Source organism: Antennarius striatus, chromosome 17, assembly GCF_040054535.1.
Source record: "Antennarius striatus isolate MH-2024 chromosome 17, ASM4005453v1, whole genome shotgun sequence".
Taxonomy (NCBI): domain Eukaryota; kingdom Metazoa; phylum Chordata; class Actinopteri; order Lophiiformes; family Antennariidae; genus Antennarius; species Antennarius striatus.
This window is the reverse complement of record NC_090792.1, coordinates 11383219-11406070: the sequence shown is the minus strand read 5'-3', so window position 1 is coordinate 11406070 and position 22852 is coordinate 11383219. Positions and strand designations below refer to the sequence as shown.

The 22852-nt window shown below is 44.4% G+C and overlaps 1 protein-coding gene across 3 annotated transcripts; it reads left to right on the top strand.

The window, feature by feature from the left end:
- Positions 1–317: 317 nt before the first annotated feature.
- Positions 318–22819, top strand: rtn1a (reticulon 1a). Of its 3 annotated transcripts, XM_068338930.1 has the most exons (9): positions 318–910; positions 10391–11128; positions 11845–12519; positions 18759–18966; positions 19046–19184; positions 19298–19367; positions 19654–19700; positions 19780–19838; positions 21682–22819. In XM_068338930.1, exons 1-9 carry the CDS (start codon positions 691–693, stop codon positions 21722–21724), a joined length of 2199 nt encoding a protein of 732 aa, XP_068195031.1. In that variant the 5' UTR covers positions 318–690; the 3' UTR covers positions 21725–22819. The 3 variants fall into 3 exon arrangements, with proteins under 3 accessions (XP_068195031.1, XP_068195032.1, XP_068195033.1); XM_068338931.1 differs by lacking the exons at positions 318–910; positions 10391–11128; positions 11845–12519 and adding an exon at positions 14453–14693; XM_068338932.1 differs by lacking the exons at positions 318–910; positions 10391–11128; positions 11845–12519 and adding an exon at positions 17225–17300.
- Positions 22820–22852: the final 33 nt, after the last annotated feature.

Below are 22852 nucleotides of genomic sequence, written 5' to 3'. Positions count from 1 at the left end.
CTGCATCTGTTCGTCTGGAGGACGATTTCAGCACTACCATTCGATGTTTTGAAGAAACGGGACACACTATACCAACACAGGCAGGAGCGTCTGGTTGCTATGGAGGAGCTATGTTGAAACTTTCTGTAAAATGATATTTTTTATACCACAAGAGGGCGCCACACTACAAGACAATTATTTATAAAACAGACATTTTGTTTTATTTTATTGGCACATTATTTCAAAATGTTATACTGAAAATCAGTGTTTAAACAACTAATATTTTTGTACAGATCGTTCTCTAAGATCCTGTCTGTCATGACCAAGCGTCGTTTTCCTCTCATCCACCTTATGTGTGTCAAACCCATTCGGCACTTGTTCACCGAAACTGCCTCTCGCATTTGATCTGCCCCACATAAAGTACCAGCCCTGAGCATCGCGGACACCATGACGTCATCGTCAGAGCACTGAACTAAAACAATCAACCTCTCTCCTCTTCTCCTGCTCCCCGACCGACCGCACCGCCTCGTCTGTGGCGTTCACGAACCCCAGACTCCGCTGACAGACGTCCGAGCAGGAGCTGCGTGTCCGCGTCCGCCTCCATCAGCAGCCGTCCTAACGTCCAGCCTTTGGCTCAGCGCGCCGACGAGAGCAGGAGGAGAAGCCCCGGTAGCTGTAGAGGATCTTGTTTCCGATAACGGGGGAAGAAGCATGTCTGCTAAGCCCGGTGAGGAGCTCGGCTCGGAGGGGAGGTGGTTCGGGGATGACTATGAGAGGAACGGCCTGTTCGGAAAGTCATCCACCCGGTTTGGCGACCTGAGCGACGAATTGAAGCCGCGAGGCGGCGAGGCGGCGGGCGACCTGGATCCACAATTTCATCCTTTCCAGGACGACGGCAAAAGGCCTGTTGCTATGGAAACTGCTCCTACAGGTAAAGCGGCTGTTTTTTTAAAAAAATTATTATTTGCAATTAGGTCTTAATATTTAAAGCCAGTCAGTTTTAATCTTGTGTTTTAAAACACACACATAGATTTGCAGCTATAACGAGGCAGACGCAGCCATTTGTCCACTGGACCCCGACTCGGCGTTGCGACAGACCGTCTGACAACCGACTCCAAACTTCTGGCCTTCAAAACAAAACAAAGATGCTCGGGGCCAAGTTCTACAGGAAAAAAAAACAAAAAACAGTTGGCACAAGAATGATGCTGGATTGATTAACAGCATCAATGGTAAATTTGTTGAGACCTGGTACAGTTTTGGCCATCCATAGTTATGAAACATCAAACATGACAGGGGCGTTGCTCGACATGAGGCTGTGCTGGGGTGCAGGGCCACAGGATGGTCACAATTTGTCTCCTCCTATGTTTAAAAATGTTTTAATGGCATAACATTCATACCTTGTATATGGAAATTTAAAAAACAAACAAAAAACACCACACATGTTTAGTCTTCTTCATTCTGCTGTAACAGCAATCACTAAAAAAAAGACCCTAAAAGTTATTTAAGAACTTAAGATTTTAAAGAAAAAAATCAATTCAAGGATTGAGTGAACATTTTTCAAAATAGTCTTAATATAATGTAAAATAATACGATGGCTCGATTATATACGATGGCATATAATATTAATGATATAATATTTCAGAAGGTTGAGATTGCATCTCATGTCCAACATTGTGTCTATAGTAAACCAAACTGGTTAACTGATCATGGAACTTCTTTTTCATGTGTCATTGACACTGTGGATTAGGAAACAATAAGAATGATAATTGTGTTGTTGTTGTTTTTGAGCATGTAAAACTGAAATTTGAGATTTGCTATTACACAGCAGATCGATACTGCTGAACATGCATATGACCTATTATATTCCCCACTAGTCCACACAGTTCTTTGTTTGAGTCTGATGGGACGTAGCATCCATTAGCAAACAGCCTGTTGAACTTTAGCTGATGAGAGATGGTAAAACTGCTGTACTGGGTCCCACATGCAGACCAATCTCTACAATAAAATTCCTGCACTCTGAATATGATGAATGAATATAATTAAATCCCACAGCTTATCAACAGGACAAGACTGTGTTATCTCTACTGCACCAAGCAGTGTTTATATTGTTGATGCTGATTTTCATTATGAGATGACAAAGTCAGTGATTTGGCTTTTCTCAAAGTCATGCTGCTATTTTTAATCTTGAAAGAATATGGCTAATGGTGAGCTAAACTAGACCCCCATGGTTTACTTCACAAATTCACTGAAAAATTCATGAGGCAATGTTAAAAAAGGCAGCCTGCTATCTCCTCTTTGCTGTTCGGGCAATTCCCCTAACGCAGGCTGCTGCTGGTCCAAGTAAAAGAAAAGACTAAAAATATGTATGTTCAGTAAGTACAGGAGTATTGAACACACACACACACACGCACGCATGCACGCACGCACACACACACACACACACACACACACACACACACACTTATATTGATAAGATTCCATCTGAGTTGTGACCATAGCCATACCAGTGAAGTAATCCATTGTGTCACTTGTGTTCTTGATGGGAAGAGCACGTACAGTATCTCGTCTCAGATAACAGGATAGAGTGAATGTTTTCTTCTTGACCACACATGCTATAATCAGTTCTGATCTTTGTTAGACTGTCACTTTAGACACATTCTTTATCTCTGCTTTGTTGGTAGATTGTAAAAAAGAAAAATCATATTCTGAAAACTAGATATTGCTGACTAAGAGCAGAGCAGAAGTTTGGGCTTTGAGGAGTCTGCATTGTGAAACAGTATCTCCTCATGATGTCTGGAAATGCCTTGCTAAGTAATCGATCCATGCCTATCCTAAATCTTGTTCGCACCAGTGATCCACCAACAGGATGCTGATATTGCTGACCTCAGCTGTATTAAATTACCAAAGCATAGAATCTTAGACATGGATCACAGACAGGATGGCGCAAAAAAGCCAATTTCATTGAGATATTGAAAAAATCATGACCAGGTTTCCTGTGCAAATCACACATTGGAGTGGGTTTTGAACATGTGATTTGTCTGCAAGTCTTCCCTGGTCTCTGTACAGGAGGAAACAAACTGAGTGCATATTTTAAGCACTGATACATTTTCCAGCAAGTTCTTTGGAGCTCCTGATGGTGCATAATAATTTATCATGTCTTCAATCTACAGCAGTCAGATAATCAATCCTGGAGGATTATATTGTCTCTCTATTTCAGCATATCCTCAGTGATCAAGATGAGATAGCATATGTCTGGCTCCATGTCTTTACGGTAGAGAAAGCACTTAGTGGTCTCAGCTGGGCCCCACAGACCAGTGCAGGACAGCTGCACCTTTAGCTGGTGAGAGCCCTGTTCCTGCTCCCAAGGGGCCCAGTAGTGCTGGGTCTTTGCAAACTAGATGATAAAGATGTAAGATAATACAGGGGTGGAGGAAGAGGAGGGGCGGCAGCATAATGGTAAAAGAGGTGAGGCTGTGATGAAAAGACTGACAGTTCAAATGGCCAAGCAGTCAAAATAAAAGGAGTAATTCAGGTGTTGTTTAGTTTATTTTTAATTCAGCATCTCCCAGATTCCAGTCATGAGGGCATTTAAAAATGAATTTTATCAAAAATGTTTGGTCCAACAACCTTACATAATTAAACAATGCTTATAAGTATAATGTATGCTCAGATGTCCAGAATAATTCAATCCACATCCCTCTGAATGTGTTACCCGCCACATTTGCAATCTTTGTCATCTTCATCTTTTTTTTCCAAGACCAATTAGCTAATGCTGAGGGGTTAAAGGATAGATTAAAGCCTGAACAAAAAAATCCCTGAATTTCCAATACAGGGGAAAATAGCCAAGATTGTTGCTATTATTATATCAATGGACCGTAAATTCTTATGTGCTTTTATCCATCTGTTCTCCCTAAAAGCAATTAAAAGCCATAATTTCAAATCCTGTTTGCTGTCAATCTCTCAGCATAATCCAGAGAGTATTGCAAAACTGTTTGGGATTAGCGCTTCTATCAGAGGAGCATCGTCCATCAAAAATTCTTTCTGTGCAAGATATTGTAGCCTGCTTTCCCGCCTGCGTCTGTGGCCTTTAAGGCAAATTCAGTCTGTACGGTAAAGCTGAAATGCCAACATAAGCTCACATTTAATTGACTCAAAGTAGACAGCTTGAAGAACAGACACACACTCTGCATCCTCTCTATTCATCCATAAAGTTCAATCAAAGTAAGAAAAGTGGGATTGATACAAAGGACGACGAGTACAGTATGTACCACTGATTCTGAATCTGAATAGAGACAGATTAGCTTTTATTTAGCTTGAAATTGCTCTTCATTGATTTGTCTCTGACAAAGCTCGTTGAAACAGAATTTGCCTGTTGTGGGGTTGAGTGATTCTTTTAAAAGAATGGAGGATACACTGATGTTTCATGCAGTAATTGTACGCCCTCATTGTCTTTGATCAATGTAGCTCAGAGCGGTTGATTCCCTCAGCACAGCTGATCGACCTCTGCTAGGAGATTTTTTTGTTCCTCAGCTCTTAGAACAAACTGCTCTCCACATTCCTCTTGCTTACAAACGTTGAAGTAATGAGTCGGATTTGTGTATTTGTTCAGCCAAGTATATTGTAATCAATACATTGTGAACATAAAAGTTCTAACCAAAGCTTTTAAAGCCAGAGACCATTAAGAGTTAGAAGTGCAGCATTATAGTAGAACTATAATGCATGAAGTACGTTAAGGAAGAGACTCAAAATAATATTATTCCAGCCTCCACCAGAATCATATTGTGAATGAATGTGATTAAGTTCAGTCAAACAGTATTTGACTGATCCTTAAAGTTCTTGAAATTATCATTATTGTTAACATTTATCATATTATTTAGAATATATATTGGCATATATAGCAGCAATGTAGCCACAAGAGGGCACAAGCCAGTGTCTTATTGTGCCGGTCCCAAGCTCGGATAAATACAGAGTGTTGTGTCAGAAAGGGCATCCAACGTAAAACGTAAAACTTTTGCCAAATCAAACATGCAAATCAAATGTATGACTTCCATACCGGATCGGTCGAGGCCCGGGTTAACAACGACCCCCATCGGTGCTGTTCACCTACAGGGTGCCTTTGACAATTGGACTACTGTTGGTCGAAGGAGAGGAGGAAAGTGTGTTCGTAGGAAGAGAGACAAGAGGAATGCCAAGAGTATAGGATTGAGAGTAGGGACGTTGAATGTTGGAACTATAAGAGGAAAAGGTAGAGTTGGTTGACATGATGCAGAGGAGGAAGGTAGACATACTGTGTGTCCAGGAGACCAGGTGGAAAGGTAGCAAGGCTAGAAGTTTAGGAGCAGGGTTCAAGTTGTTCTATCATGGTGTAGATGGGAAGAGAAATGGAGTAGGAGTTATCTGGAAGGAGGAGTTTGTTGGGAATGTCCTGGAGGTAAAAGGAGTGTCAGATAGAGTGATGAGTCTGAAGCTAGAAATCAAAGGTGTGATGTTCAATGTTGTTAGTGGGTATGCTCCACAGGTAGGATGTGAACTGAAGAACTGAATTCTGGTTGGACTGTGACGAAGTGATGTAGAGTATACCTAGAAATGAGAGATTTGTATTGGTGCAGACTTCAATGGACAGGAAACAGAGGTGATGAGGAGCTGATGGGCAGGTGTGGTATCCAGGAGAGGAATGCAGAGGGACAGATGGTGGTTGACTTTGCAAAAAGGATGGACACGATTGGAGCGAATACTTTCTTCCAGAAGAGGCAGGAACATAGGGTGACCTATAAGAGTGGAGGTAGGAGCACACAGGTGCACTACTTCTTGTGTATTCAGTGTAATCTGAAGGAGATCAGCGACTGCAACGTAGTGGTAGGTGACAGCATAGGATGGTGGTGTGTATGATGACTCTGGAAGTGAGGAAGATGAAGAGGGCAAAGGCAGAGCAGACGACAAAATGGTGGAAGCTGAAAAAGAAAGAGTATTGGTTGACTTTTAGGAAGGAGTTAAGGCAGGCTCTGGTGGAACAGTGGAAAGGCACTCGGTCCTGATGATATACCTGTGGAGGTATGGAAGTGTCTAGGAGAGGTGGCAGTAGAGTTTCTGACTGGGTTGTTCAACAGGATCTTAGATAATAATAAGATGCCTGAGGAATGGAGAAGTGTGCTAGTGCCCATTTTTAAGAACAGGGGAGATGTGCAGAGTTGTAGCAACTCCAGAAAAATAAAGCTGATGAGCCATACAATGAAGTTATGGGAGAGAGTAATTGAAACTAGACTAAGGGCAGAAGTGAGCATTTGTGAGCAGCAGTACGCTTTCATGCCAAAAAAGAGTACTACAGATGCAGTATTTGCTTTGAGGATGTTAATAAGGAAGTACAGAGAAGGCCAGAGGGAGCTGCATTGTGTTTTTGTAGATCTGGAGAAAGCTTGTGACAGGGTGCCCAGAGAGGAACTGTGGTATTGTATGAGGAAGTCTGGAGTGGCAGAGAAGTATGTTAGAGCGGTACAGGACATGTATGAGGACTGTAAGACAGTGGTGAGGTGTGCTGTTGGTGTGACAGAGGAGTTCAAGGTGGAGGTGGGACTGCATCTGGGATCAGCTCTGAGCCCCTTCTTGTTCGCTATGGTGATGGACAGGCTGACAGATGAGGTTAGACAGGAATCTCCATGGACTATGATGTTTGCAGATGACATTGTGATCTGTAGTGAGAGCAGGGAACAGGTGGAGGAGAAGCTAGAGAGGTGGAGGTTTGTCCTGGAAAGGAGAGGAATGAAGGTTAGCCGCAGTAAGACAGAGTACATGTGTGTGAATGAGAGGGACCCAAGTGGAAGAGTGAGGTTACAGGGAGAAGAGATCAAGAAGGTGGAGGATTTTAAGTACCGGTACTTAGGGTCAACAGTCCAGAGCAATGGAGAGTGTGGAAAAGAGGTGAAGAAGTGTGTACAGTCAGGATGGAACGGGTGGAGAAACGTGTCAGGTGTGATGTGTGATAGAAGAGTTTCAGCTAAAATGAAAGAGAAGCTGTACAAAACTGTGGTGAGACCAGCGATGTTGTTTGGTCTAGAGACAGTGTCACTGAGGAAAAGACAGGAGACAGAGCTGGAGGTAGCAGAGATGAAGATGCTGAGGTTCTCTTTGGGGTGACCAGGATGGATAGAATCAGAAATGAGTACATCGGAGGGACAGCACATGTTAGAGGTTTTGGAGATAAAGTCAGAGAGGCCAGACTGAGATGGTTTGGACTTGTCCAGAGGAGATAGTGAATATATTGGTAGAAGGATGGTGAGTTCTGAACTGCCAGGCAGGAGACCTAGAGGAAGACCAAAGAGGAGGTTTATGGATGTAGTGAAAGAGGACAAGAAGGTAGTTTGTATGAGAGAAGAGGATGCAGAAGACGAGGTTAAATGGAGGCAACTGATTTGCTGTGGCCACCCCTGAAGGGAAAAGCCGAAAGGAAAAGAAGAAGACTTGTATAAAAGACACTTGTTCATACACTAAATCAAACAGACTCCAACCTCTCCACAATGGCCGAAAGAAGAAGATTGACAAATAGTTTAATCTATCAATACACTTTGGGAGAAAAAAGTTGTAGTTTATGTTTTTGTTTGGATTCAATTTAGGTTTTATCGTTTTGTGGTAAGATGATGCAGACGATGGCATCACGGAGGCGCAGCGGGTAGCGATGAAGAAGAATATACCACATTGGATTCCTTTATGTGTAGGGTTGTACTTTCTCCGGGTTCTCTGCGGGTTCTCCAATTTCCTCCCATCTCCAAATATATGCAATTTAGATCAATTGATCACTCAAAATTGTCTGTAGATGTGAGTGTTTGCGTGGTTGTTTGTCCAATGTGTTCCTGCGGTGTGCTGACGAGGTGTCCGGGTTTTGCTATGCTGCGTCATATGACCCATGCCTCATCAGGTGCATAGGTTTTGGCTTCTGTTTTTATCTTCTCAAGCTATGTTCTACACAGTTTAAAGTGCACTATTTCTCCTTAAACAATTTGAACTGATTAAATTGCAAAGGCACAAATAGGTTTGAAAGGAGAGCACAGACCGGACGGACTGTTTTCCCAAGGTCATGGAGTGAAACAGATTCCCTGAAAGGTAACACCACATCCATCAAGGTTATGGATGGACTGATGAAGTGCACCTGAATTTCTGCTGGGATTAATGACAGTGTGATGATGTGATGGACAAAGAGCGGCCCTTTGGTAGTCAAAGCTGCTTGTTGTTGTTTTTATTTGTGGGTCCAGTGTGTCTGAACTGGGCTCCTGCTTGCAGGAGGTGAGACCACATATTCTACATTTCATCGATCAGTTTTCCAATCCCTCTATTTTTCACATTGGTATCCTCTTCTTATTCTTCCCTGGATACTGCTGTGAATCATTAAGTGTCTTCACGGGAGTAAATCCTGCTGAGTTCAGATTCCTACGCGCTGCTCAGTAAACCCCTCATTTCACAGTCATAATGTATTCATTTTTCAACTCGGGCTCTTTTGATATCGTCTGTGTTCACGTTTTTGTCTGCATTATGATAATTAGAAGCCCATGCCTTGGCATAGCAGATTGTCAGGCTGCATTAGTCTTGGATCTGCACTAGCTGTGCAGTAGAAAAACAAAAGGACAGCCCCTTCACAGCGAATCCACCAGGACTTATTTATTTAACTGCACCATCCTTTCAGTGGCATGATTATTTTGTGTGGCAGCTATACAGCCCGAGCTGAGAATTCCTCTGTTGTCACATCCAATCCCATTTAGCACAGGAGACCACTTGTTTCCGCCATATTGACTTTTTTTTTTTCCAAAGCTTGGGTGCTACGTCATCTCAGCAGACTCAAAAATGCCCTCAGTGTCCACACACTAACATTTTACCTGCTCATCTAAAGACAAGCAGCCTGTCTCTTCTTTAATGCGTATGCCATGTGGAACTGCTGTAAAGTTAATCTGTGTTTTGTGTAAACTGTTTGGATTGGGGGCTGGGGTAAAGTCAGCAGGATTACTGGCAGGTCACAGCACCAGAATCACCTCTCATCTGTTTTGTAGTGGCTCTGAGGGCCTCCTTCATCTGTTCAGCGGTATACAGTGAATCAGTGAGTGTTAGATTATGATGGTGTTGCCAGGGTGATGCCTGATGGGACCTACACAATGATAGTACACTAAGAGGATTAGACATTAGTTCGCTTTAGCGACTTATCAAGGGCATTGGTATCACTGAAAGGAACTCAGTTCAGCAGCTGTGCTCCATCTATGTTGCATACAGCTTGGATCCCTCAGTTTAGATGTTGCTCTATGAAAACATTTGAGTCCATTAAATATAAAATAAGCTGAAATTTAAGAGCCTCTGGGCCATCTTTGATTTTTCCTCCAGCACCACTCCCTTTGTATCCCAGCATGGGTGTGTAGCGATTATTCCATTGTGCTGAGGTATAATGCCTTGTTGATTACCGAGGGAGCAGCGGCGGGAGCGACAGCAGAAGGGAAGGGTGGTGAGATTGTACAGGAAGTGGAGCCAGAGACGGGATGTCCTGACCTGTTGGGTCATCTGTCAGTCAGTCTGCATCCTCCGGAGCAAACCTGAAGATGGCTACTTTAAATCATCCCCCTTTCTGCAGCCCAGCAGCTGGACGCGTCCTACTTATAGCAGCACCACAGCCCGAGGAGAAGCATGGCTAGAGGGGAGGGGAGAAGATAACGCCAGGGAAGTGTTGGTGTTTGTGTTTGTGTACGAACAGGGGGTGGTGTTTTTCATTTAGTTGCTCGACTGAGAGGCATTACAGTAAGTTGGTGAAAGTTAATGGATCTGATGTTTGACCTTGACGTCAGACCTGATGATTTAAAGAAACATATCAAATTTGTCTTGTTCTGTTTTGCAAGTCATAAGCGTCCTTAAAGTTCTATAACACCTTAAAAAAAACTATCCACTGAGTGATAATTTATTGTAAAGCACAAAGTCCCTGCTTAGTTTTGAATTCATAATAGTGATCCAAAACCCAGTTAGCACTACTATAACCATCATTACCCCACTAAGTAGGTTATGTTTTCACAACAGTTGTTTGTTTCGTTGTTTGTTTGTTTGTTGAGACACAGAGATAGTGATTGTAGAGCAGAGATGAGACTACAAAAAGACAGTTGCTGACATTATATAAAATAATCTCAGCCTGTGGACTGTTGTTCTTTCGGGGGGGGGGGGGGCAGTCTGAACAATCCCCTTTTGTCCCCCACCGGGTACCAGTACTCTCTGTTCCTGCCGCTTCACTCTTCTTCACAGCTCCCAGTCTGACGGCGCTCTCACAGTGTCCGTCCTTGGAAGCAGTGTCATCTGAAAAATTGCTTTATTTAACTGGATGTTTTCATCTTTCAGACAGATAATGTTATTATTCTCTATCAATTTTTTATGTGTGTAACTTCTTCCTGCTCACCAGATGACCCGATGTCTGGCCTGTTTAGGAAGCCCATGAATGACGACGGTGATGTTTACACTTCCCTGCTCTCCAATCAGAACTTTGCGTCGAGTCGAGAAGCCTCCAACCTGCTGGACGACCACAAGCCATCCAAGCCCTTCTCTGGCTCCTCTCTCCTGGATGACTTCTCCAATGACGGCTATAGCTTCAGCTCAAACACCAAGATGACTTCCAGCCTGGCTGACGACATGCCAAAGTCTCTGTTCGACTCGGATAAGACGGAATCCTACCACTACATGGACATCAGCCATGGGGATGAGGGCCGTGACCAGCAACAGGAGCCCTTCCACAGCCTGGCGGAAACAGTTCCAGCTGGGCATGACCTGTTGGGGACCTACATGGATAAAAACCCTGGAAGATATGAGGATGAAGAGGAGGAAGACGAGGAAGAAAACTTAGGTCCGGCGCTGGACTCCCACTCCTTCCCCTATGTGGAGGAGCCGTCGGATGAGGAGCTGCCAGATTACCGCTCCTATCGAAACCTGGGCGGCACCCCCCAGACGGCCAGCCCAGTAAAGATCACCTTGACGGAGTCCCAGCCCCCAGCTGCCAAGGCTGAGCTGCAGCAACAGCCCCCCCCAGCCAGCGGATCTGAGCGCGAAAACGTCCTCAGCGTGGGCTTACAGGGGGTCCCCACTGTGACGCTGTCAGAGCCCGAGGACGACAGCCCCGCTTCAACTCCCAACGCTTCACCAACACGTAGGGACCACACACACACACACACACACACACACACACACACACACACACACACACACACACACACACAAACATACAAACACAAAGTGTGACGTGGAACAGGATGTTAGCAAAAACAGAAATTTGTATTACGAAGCAAAACATTTCTAAATTTCATATTAACTGTCAATACTGTTGATAATACATTATTTCCTGTTTCCATCCCATCACCAAGATGGTAAACAACAACACAAGTAACAAATATCCATAAATCACTGATGTAAATGATGTCCATCAGGTTGAGCATATGTCTAAAATAAAATGCAAATTTAGGATCAGGAAGTATCACATCTGTCATCATAGCAGGAAAAACACTCAGTACACATGAAGTTATAGTTTATTTGTGTTGGGGATAATTTGTTATTTCTCTGTGTTGAATAAATTTAACTGGACTCGTAGGAAATGCTTGAAGATATTAACTGAAACTCCCCCCTAGCCATTCAGAACTGAAGAAGCCATTTGGATGAGAAGCGAAACATCTTCAAAAATGTCGTACAAGTGAAGTTTGACTTTTATATAACACAGAGATCCAGCTTGATCTGGATAACCGAGAATCTCTACAATGTGTAATGTCTTCTTTAAAACTTCTTTAAATCTTCTAGCTTTTGTCTCAATTTGTCACATGAATGGAGACTCCAGTGCCCAATCCATGCATTTCTTTTTCTTATTTTGAGCAGACAAAGAATTCCCCTCCCATGGTGTGTTCAAGGCTGACGCCGTGAAGACTGCAACCTCCAAAAGTCCTCTGAGCACAAATGCCGGCAGCAGGGAGCATGATGGCAGCAGCGCCGAGTCTGGCGACTCAGAGATCGAGCTGGTGTCAGAGGAGCCCCTGAAGGCCGGCGGCAACCCGTTTGCAGAACCGCCTAAGAGCAAGGGCACGTTCAGCAGACCCAACAACCCCTTTGACAATCCTCCCGTCGCCAAGGGAGGTTTGGGCCTGACTGGCAACCACGCTCCTCCCACAGCGTACAGCATTCTGAGGGAGGAGAGAGAAGCCGAGCTCGACAGTGATCTGTTCATTGAGTCTGCATCTGAAGAGAGCCCAAAGAGAGAGCAGGGCTTCAGTGGCCCCAAACAGGGAGTGAGCCCCCCCTCTCCCCTAGTTCCCAGTGCCGCCGCTCCCCGCAGTACGGCCGAGGCGGCGTCCATGATAACAGAAAAGGTTAAGACCCCAGTGAAAACAGAGGAAGACCGTGCCATCAAGCCTAAGCCCCCCACTGCTGCCGTGCCACCAGAGGTCCGATTCGAGAGGCCTCCCCAGGACGAGATGCACCAGCACAGCAATGAGAGCAAAGGAGAGCCAGGAAAACCTGCTGCTTTACTCTTCCCTGGGTTTAATAAACAGAAAGGTCAGTATTCAGTCTTTATTTTCTGTCCTGTGCTAAAAAAAATGTAGAATTGTACATTTTCACCACCTCTTGTGGCTGTTATAGTGTTACACAAACATCCTTTGTTTGTGGTTTCTCTTTGTGACTATGGTCAATGTTGGCTTTCAAAAAATGGAGTAGTGTTGTGTCTTCCGATGGGTCTTCATAAAAAAGTGATCTGGTTTATCTTTGTTCAAACCAGAAAGTTAGTGGCAGTATACTTTTACCGTAGCTGTCTGCATGGCGTGCTTGGACATTGTTTTGTTGACAATGTCTGAAAGTAAACAGGAATGTACCATGGGTGTGAGGGAGGGAAGTGTTTCCATTATGTTTTCCTGAGGTCTGCTTCCCCCTGGTGGTACATTTACGGAGAAAGTGGACTGAGGATGCACCGATTCATATTTAAACACTCACAAACTGAAGCTCAGCAGCTCCAAAGTGAAACTTTTACATATTCGCTTTCAGTTTTCAAGGGGAAAAACAATCAAACTGATGCTGAGACATAAAAGCCTAGAACATATGAAAAGACAAATCAGACACTCCAGACACAGACAGCAGGAGAACCTGCTGTCTCAGCTGCACATTTGATGTTGGCATTTTGACTTTTACTTACTGGCTGTTGCATGTGAACAGTGGTTTTACGTAATACCACAGTGTCAGAACTGATCGCCTTCCTACTTGCGGGGTTTCGAGTTGTTTTGTTGAATTCCATGCAGTTTCAGTGCAGAGAAAAATCATGGGTGTCGTTAAGACACCCCGAAACTCATTATTGTATCCGTATTATCCATTATTGTATCCGTTCAAACAGAATATGGTTATTACATTCCATGAAGAGCTGAAAATCTGAACTTAATATCGCTGCTGACTGAAACTAAAATTAATACGCTCTACTTATTTTGTTTACTCACACTAGAAGAAGGTTCTGGAAATTCTGAAAAGCAGGTCAAGTGTGTTTCTCTTTTTCACCGCTAGAGGGCGCAGTGTGCTTTTTTTTTTTCGTGCAAGAGCCTGTGCACTTTCGACTAGTTACCATGGCAACAGTGATGAGCCAGTGTGTTCCGTCTGTTTTCAAAGAATCAGCTTTAAGATTTAAAAAAAATGTCGTGCTAATGGCGTCTCTTTGTGTGTGTGTGTGTGTGTGTGTGTGTGTGTGTGTGTGTGCGTGTGCGTGTGTGTGTGTGTGTGCGTGTCCGTGCGTGTGTGTGTGTGTGTGTGTGTATTTCACGTCACTGTGACTCCTCGGTCACGGGTTGTTATTTGCATGACAAATGTATTCTAGAGGAAATCATAAAACACACACACACACACACACACACACACACACACACACACACACACACACACACACACACACGTCCTGGGGCACCAAACAAGAAGCTTTGCGCTGTAATTCTTTGTGTTTCTTGTTATGAATTATTCACACACAGAGCACTTTGCCTCCTGGTTTATGAGTGAGTCATAGTTGAAACAGCTATTTGAGTCTGTGGACAAACCTTTTGGTTCTTCCGTGTTGATAACTGAAGGCAGAGCTGGATGTTTGCCACGTTTCTCCTCAGCAACACACACTCCTGTCCGGCCATTTTTATCCCGTCTTGGCTGCAAAATGACTTCATCCGCTGACTGATGCAGTCATGAACCTGGTCCTGTTAGGCTGAAGGATGCTGACCAGCTATTAGAGAAGAGGAGCTGGTTGTGGTGTTTGTGGGATTCTTCATTGCATGGATGGTTTGCTGCTGCAGTAAATGTGGTATGATGTTTACAATCGACCCCCTCCATCCCCATCCCCTCCCCCCAGCAAAGGCGCGCACACACACATTACGCACCCCCCCCCCCCCTCCTTCCTGCTCCGTCTCATCACAGCCAGCGCTGCTTCTCAGCATCAGTCTGCGTGCTCCGCCAGCCGGCAGCACCTTGGAAACCTTTCCTCCCTCCCTCCCTCCCTTCCTTCCTCTCCTCGCTGTCGTCTCCGCATCCTCCTCGACCATTCATGCCTCTCTGGGATGAGTGAGTGAGTCGGTGCTGCCGAGCAGGGAGACAAAGAAAGAGAGCGAAGAGCACACAGAGACAGATTAGAGGGACACAACCGATCACCAGCATGCAGGCCACGGCAGACGTGACCAAGAAGGAGAGCTCCTGGAGCGGCTGGAAGGGACAGGGTACTGGCGCTCTACCGACATTCACCGCTTTGTGTTGTCGTGTGGATGTGGGAGAGGGATGCGTCTGTGTATGGAGGGAATGACTCCGTTTGTGTGTGTGTGTGCGTGCGTGCGTGTGTGTGTTTGCATTGCATGCGCACATTTGTCGTGTAACTGTATTCGTGAATCAAGAGAAACGTTTACCTGCGGCTGGCGGACACGCCCTGACGCCGCGTTTGCGCGCACAAGGCCTTGTTTGAAAAAAAAGAAAAGAAAAAACAAAGGGTGGGTAGTTGGGTTTTTTGGGGGGGGGGGGGGGTTGGGGGGTGAGAGACACTCCTGGTTGCTTGAAAAATACGTCCTACACACACCCCAGCTCAGTGGGAGCCGTGCGTTTTAAGTGCGTAAAAATGGACGCCCGCATTCAGGCGCGTCGTCGGTTAAGGCGCGTCGTTGTCATCAGGAGCCACATTTTTGCAACCACAGAGGCGGGTGATTGTTTTTTTTGTTTTTTGTTTTTTTAATGCCGTATGGTCTGTTTTTGTGTAACAAAGAAGTCCGAGCATCCGGACGGCACTGACAGACTGTCTCCATGGTAACCAGGACACACCCAGACTGATTACATCAGTCCTTTTTCATCAGCTGCCATGGCACCTCACGGAGACTGGGCCAGAGAGGAGCTCCTTCACGCTTAAAGTCTTTGGCTCAGTAGTGAAAATTAAAAATAATGGTCAAAAGTAAAATGAGATTAAATGTGGAGGTGCAGCTTCTGTAAAAATAGCTGCCATGACAAAGCCCCGCTTCATCGTTTTTCTCCTAAGTCATTCTTCACGTCATCTGGACAAACAGGACCCTGACATACTGGAGTGTCACATGACATTTTTTTTAGGGTGGGGGTGTGGGTGATGAGATCTCGCCTCAACATTAGGAACACATCAAATTAAGCTGATACCATCGGCACAGCAAAAGATGAAATAGAAGATTTACTAATCAATTTGACTCTGATGGCGTTTTTATGTGAAGTCATTATTGTTTTATCTCATAAGTAATCCTTCATACTGCTTCCAGTAATTATCAAACATAGAAGCAGATGAATTTAATATATATAGCGTATGTATATAAGTATGAGTCATTTATTAAAAAGATGATAGATCACAACATACCACAACACCTATCAATTGTTAGATCTGCCCTCTTAAATATCACATCACACAATCACATGGGTGACAACAGCAGATAGTTTTATGGGTTATTATGTGGCAGACATTTGTCTTTCAGTCAAACCTTGGAATACTTCTGAAAGAAAGGATTGGACCAGTTTATCACATGATGAGTACTGATCACGTCTGTCTAAATCGATTTAAAGACGTTCAACAAGAGAAGAGAACACCACTGAAGATTGTTGTCCAGAAATGTTTTTGTGAGTTTTTCACATTTGCTACCGGAGCAAATGACCATGCATTAGTCTCAAGTGACTCATAACATCGTGTGTCAAAAAAATTTCTGATGACAAATGGGATGTTGGTAATCGTTCTGTCACAGCAGAGTCGGAGTTTAACATCCGATACTCGAGTTCTGGATTTCATGTTGGCAGCTGAAGTCTTTCGGCCTGTTTGCTCGTTTGAGGATGTCTTCAGTGATTTAATGAGGTCAGGTTAAACTAGTTTCACTATAGACAAGGACGAGGCAGAATCACATTACTGTCAACGTCGCCCATCATGGTTTAAAGATGTATGGGGGCTGGAATCATAACCCAGCTTTACTTCCTCTGTACTCTGATGCACATCCTGCATGTCTGACATGAAACTGTTATCCATGAGCTGCAGCTGCTCCTGCTGTAAATAACTAATCTGCTCACCTTCATGTGAACATCAGGTAGATGATGAAATGAAGAATCACCCAACACACAATCTAAACATTTCGTTTTGAGTTGTGTGAGTTTGTCATGTGACGCCATCGACCTTGATCCCTTGAGACTTACACAGTTTTCGTGAGCGCTAACTGGTGTGGCGTTGGAGCCACCATTGTTCTTTTGTACGCCACCACAAAGGGTGTGGCTGTCTTCATGACACCGGGTGTGGAGACACATTATGTGCTGCCGATTCCCCCCCACGACTAAGAAACAAATGAATTTCACTCTGCTCCCACAGGATCACTGTTTCCTCCCCACTCCCTCTCCCTTCTTCATTTTTGTCCCCTCCCTTCCTGCTTTGCTCCATCTTTTGGTAAGCGGCAGGGAGAGAAAATGGAGCATGGTTACTATGGTAACTGCATCAGGCAAGTGCTCAGCAGATCGCTGCTGCTGATGTCTGTGTGGTTTATTCTTACGTTGTGATCTTCTCTTGGAGTTTAAACGTTAAAATCTCATATTACTGTAAGAGACTGTTGTGAGCGGATGGCTCTGTGATTCTTTGGCAACCGCACCCCTTTGACACCCCCCCCCCACACACACACACAGACACACACACACAATCTGTTCCTCTGCATATGACGATGCTGATTTGCTGGTTTGGCTGAAGCACCTCCCCTCCTGTACAGGGGGGGAGGGGGGGCTCCCCTGTCAGTGCTCTCCTTTTGTCCGTGGATGAAGCAGCTGCCTTTTTCCCCGTTCAGCCATGGGAGCCGCAGGTCAGTACTGCTTCTACTGCGCTAAGCTAACGCCTTTCAGTCAGCGTGACATCACCAGGCACGGCCACTGCCGCCTCTGATGTGTGTGTGTGTGTGTGTCTGCCGTTACAGCTGATGTGTGTGTGAGTGTGCGTGAGTTCATCTCTATTCAAACAGCAGGTACATGGACTGGTGGCGTCTGTGAGGAGTGTTCCCTGTGCAGCAGTCAGGCACAGAGATCCTGTTGGTTCTGAATGAGTGTTGTCTTTGATTAGAAAGTAATACACATTAAATGTGTTGTCGGGCTTCTAGGACTGGTGAGTGTGTGTGGCACAGATCCTCTCTGTGACAATGACAGTTGCCTTCGTGGCATCCAGAGATGCCTTTAGTTTAGAGTAAAGATGGCCGTCATCACTATGCTGCTCACAGCTCCACGGCTAAAATTAGAGCTGGCAGGCTGGTGGACAGCTCAGAGAGAGGAAGAATAAAACCCTCAAGAGACCACAGCCATGATTACCTCTTCTTAACTTTACATTAACATTCTGGCTTTACTGCCCACCCCTCGTGATATGATGGATGTAACGTGTATTAGTGCTGTTGGTTCAGGAGCGGTGAGAGAAGCAGGCCGACGCTGTCATGGAAACAGACCCGTGTTTGAAGCAGACACAGACGACTGCCAGCCGAGGACCTATTCAGCCTCCGGAGCTGTAATGGTACACTGGGCTAATCCTCTTCACTTCTTGCTCATCTTCTCCAGTGGCTTTGAATTACAGGCCCCACCACCCAAAGAAGTGAGCTGATGTTGAGATCGAGGAAAAAAACAGGGCAGGAGATAAAACAAGAGCCGGTTGGCGTGTTTTGTCATCCTGCAGTTCAACTGACACGTTGTCATCCTTCATTGTGGACAGAACCGTCTGGTCCGGTCACACTGAACTGTTATCTCTGGACTGCTGATAGCACTCCTGTATCTGCTGCTGTAGGTCAATCATTAATTCTGTGCTGAGAGCTTTCAGTCCACATGGACCCCCCCCCCTGTATATGCCCCCTTCTGCCTGACCATATGTGTGTTTGTATGTATATGAGATCAGGCCAGGTGTTAATGGTGATAGACATGTCAGGTGTAAGTACGAATTCCCACTGTTCTGGAATGGAAGGTGGCAACACACACTTAGGAACTTAGAGTCAGCTTTACGGGATGTGTGTTCACGTACAGGAGCAGAGAGACTAAACCAAAGAACTTCAGCACACAGCTCATCTATCCTATAAAGCTGGGTTAAAGTGATCACGTGACAGCTGGAGCTCTGAGGACATCAGGTTCTGAACAGCTTCCAGATATTTGACCCAAAAGTGTGTGTTTGTGTGGCGCGTCGCATGCAGTACCCTGATCCCCAAGGACAGCACAACCATGGGCGTCCAGACCTCACCAGGCTATGGTTGAGGATTCTTACTGTGTTTTGTTCCTCCCCCCTCGCCCCACAGCGATTGACCTGCTCTACTGGAGGAATGTGAAGCAGTCGGGGGCCGTGTTCAGCAGTGTGCTTCTGCTTCTCTTCTCCCTGACCCAGTTCAGCGTGGTCAGCGTCGGAGCCTACTTAGCCCTGGCAGCCCTCTCTGCCACCATCAGCTTCAGAATCTACAAGTCCGTGCTGCAAGCTGTGCAGAAGACCGATGAGGGCCATCCCTTCAAGTGAGTGAACCAGTGAGACGGTTTCTGTAGATCATTAAAGCATTTACTTACTGTGTTTTGATCTGTTGTTTGCTATCAGATCCTACCTGGATATGGAAATCGCTCTGTCCCAGGACCAGATTAGTAAATACGCTGACAAAATCCTGCTGTACTCCAACACCTGCATGAAGGAGCTCCGCAGACTTTTCCTCGTGCAAGACCTGGTTGATTCTTTGAAGGTTTGCCTTTAGCATTGTTAGTATAGTTTAAACTCCACCGATATGATCTGTAGTCTCTGATGGGGCATTTCTAGATGTTTATGATGACCTTGTCACATCTGTCCATCCCTCAGTTTGCTGTGTTGATGTGGCTCCTGACCTATGTGGGCGCGCTCTTCAATGGCCTGACACTGCTCATCCTCGGTGAGGTCATCCTGATTCCCACTTTAATAAATTGTCTTCCCAGCTCTTCTGTTGACTCACACACACTTTTGCCTTTTCAGTCACCAGTTTAGCAGTCGTCCAGACATTTGTTGTTAAAGAAAAGTACAAGATGTCCTTAGCAGCACGACAGAAACAAACAAATGTATAAAATGTTTTTACTGCAGTGCATATGCAGTAGATAGGTTTAGTACCATGATAAACACGAATGTATTTCCACAGTGGGTCAGAACATTCTAACATTATTTGCCTCTTCATGCCTCCACAGCTGTGGTCTCCATGTTCACCATGCCTGTGGTCTATGAGAAGCATCAGGTAGGAATCTGAGCGTCAGAAGTTCAGGTCTAGAAAGCGATGTTGAGTATTTACATCTGTAATATTGTTTCTGTTTCAGGCACAGATCGATCAGTACGTGGGACTAATACGGACCCACGTCAACTCGGTGGTCGGGAAGTGAGTGTTCATTTTTGTGGTTCAAGGCTAATTTACATCACACTAAAGCATAGAGCTCCAAGCATTGTGTCATTGTTGTGTCATTGGAGGCACTGAAATGCCATTGTGCAAGGCACTTAACCCTTACTGCTCCAGTGGAGTGCCCAGCGGCCATGAGATAAGAATTCTTCTCCACATATTTTAAGGCCACCTCCCAGTGTTTGGTTGTATCTCCTGGTGTTGTCCATCTGCTTAAGAGACCAAAACCTGATTCATGTCATGTGAAATTGGTCTTCATGGAAATCCAACTTAACATAAGATGTTATATATCATTTTCAAGTCTAGATGGTAGTAGGTGCACATATGGTTTGGGCATCGCTGAGAAGAATAATGCTCAGCAAACCTCAAACTTTGTGTGTTTAATTCATGGAAACAATTACAGTATTTTCTGCACTATAAGGTGCACTGGATTATAAGGCGCACCTTTAATGAATTGTTTATTTTATAATTTATTTCATATATAAGGTCCCATATGATAAAAAATATTAAAATAGATTTATAAAAACTAGTGGCTGTCCAGTACCTTTATTCAGCTGTGAACGACCCCTAGTGTTATTTCAATGAGCCATTCTGAGCCTCATCAAGCAAACCTGATCCCTCGATCACGTTACCGTCTTAGAAACCTGACATTAAAACTGGTTGAATTCATTACGAGTCCACTCAGTTCGAACAGGGCGGATTATTTCCTGATCTGAACTTTGAAGCAGCGATGTTCGTCTTCTTTTACTAGATATTGTTTCGATCGATCGGTAGTCCAGTCGGAGGTGAGGTGCAGCTATTTGCTGTCTAAACAGTTTTTAACCAGTTTTTAATGTCAGGCTGCTAATTTACTGGCAAATATGACGCTGTTTTACTCCTGGAACTGACTTTAACGTCGGTGTCTCACCGCCGTGAATCTCACCGCACGTCTCTGCAGACAGAATACACAAACCTGAATGCCCCCCCCCCCCAGAGATATCAACTACTTTTGTAAATCAGTGCAGCACACCGGGTACCGTTGTCTCTTGATATTTCAGAAAAGGCTGGAAGTTCAGCTTTGAGGGTCTTTCATTCGCCTTTATGCCAGTTTCTCCGTGTGTTTCCACAAACTAATAGAATTGACCGTCACCAGAATCCAGTACTGACACTCGACAATAGCATTTTTTAGACCAATTAAGTTTAAAGTGGGTTATTTCCGGCGCCACAGTACTTGTGAAATACTGACATCTGTCAGTCGGTCAAACTTTGTTAATAGAATTGTTGAAAATTCCCAATGTTTTGCTACGTTGTCGTACCGGTGTTCTCCTCAGCAGGCTGCTCTGCCGTCAAACAGCAGGAGTGAAGGTCGGCACTTCGGCGACGCCCCTTGACTACCGTTGTTAGGGGGCGTGGTACGGCCTGAATGCTGTCTGAGGGCGCCCCCTGGTGACAGTGCAGCATGACTGCTGGCTTTTTTTTCAGCGATCTTGTTTTTAACCAATACTAATATCAATATTAATCCATATACAAGGCGCATTGGATTATAAAGCGCACTACGGGATTATGAGAAAATTATAGGCTTTTAGGTGCGCCTTATAGTGCGGAAAATACTGCACTGTAAGTCAGTTAACCCAGATAATTCAATCATCCTTTATCTAAAGGGTCAGCTAATGCCAAAACATCTGCATGTGGCGTTTGGACTGAACCTCACCCTTTCTGAAAGTTCTTGTGACACTTGAATTATTATTTCTGTGGCCAACCATGAAAAGTGTGAATATAATAGGCAGTATGTTAAAATAAGCACAACGTATTGGCCATGCTGTATTAAGTTCCGTTGTCTTGGCAGAATCCAAGCAAAGATCCCTGGGTCCAAGAGGAAGGAGGAATAGACCCATCTGTCTCACTGAGAAGCTGACGGTCCAGTCCAGCTCAGAGTCGGGCAACTCGGTCACTGTTGAAGAGCCTGGTCATCATCTGTGGAACGTAGTGCTATGTCATCTTGGTGTTCTCTAAAAGCATCCACTGGAGAAGCCTTTCACCCTGTCTATAGCAGTCTTAACACTAACACACAGCCACACCTGCATAATACCTTCTCTAGGAAGACAAGTACACAAATAGAAAACAAAAAAGAAAACTGACTTTTTGTGTTGCTTATTATGAAGTGCATGAAGTCGAGCCTTGGGTAAATAATATTTGATATATTTTGTGTAGTTGATCACACTACATTTTTTGCTTTGCAGTGCTTACCTCGACCTGTATGGATGGTTTGGCACAAAAAAGCTAAATGCCCTCAGATGTGCTCTGCTGCCAATGTTAAATACTGCTTCATGTTTCTGAGTTAGCAGACAGGGCTTCTCTTAGTCTGTGTCAATATATAAATATCAGATATGATTTCCTTTTGGTGTTTTCAAGCACAAAATAATTTAATTTAATAAGCGTCTTAGATGTGGTATCTGTAGAGTCTTTGCTTTTGTATAACCATAAGGAACAAAACACGCTCATGTTTTAGGGACTGTTGTACAACTACGTTAAAGACAAGGAGTATCTGGTGATATTTAGCTTGTTTGAATAACTGTTCAACTTTGTACTATGTTCAACTATACTCTGTAGTTCTTTAGACCCTGGACTCTTTAACTATTTGCACTTGCGTACACTATGTATTTAATTACAGGACTAAGAAAAATAAATGTACCTTGATGTAAAACATCTTGTCAACCACTTTTAAGTTCATCTTCATGAGAAAGGGTTGAGTCAGCGAAGGTGAGCCTGTGTATGACACCACAGCAAAGTCTGTGGGGATGACTGAATGGGAGACCTTGAATGATGCTATAAATACATAAAGCTATAAATATAAGCGTTTTGACACACAAGAACCTTTTAACTCATAGTAGAAGTGTGTGTGTGTGTTTGTGTGTGTGTTGCGGTGTCAAATTCACCCTGAATCCCAGGTCATGAGGAGATCTATTTGAATAAAGACTATTTGACCAGCCACATCTGTTGCAAACAACTATTTTTAA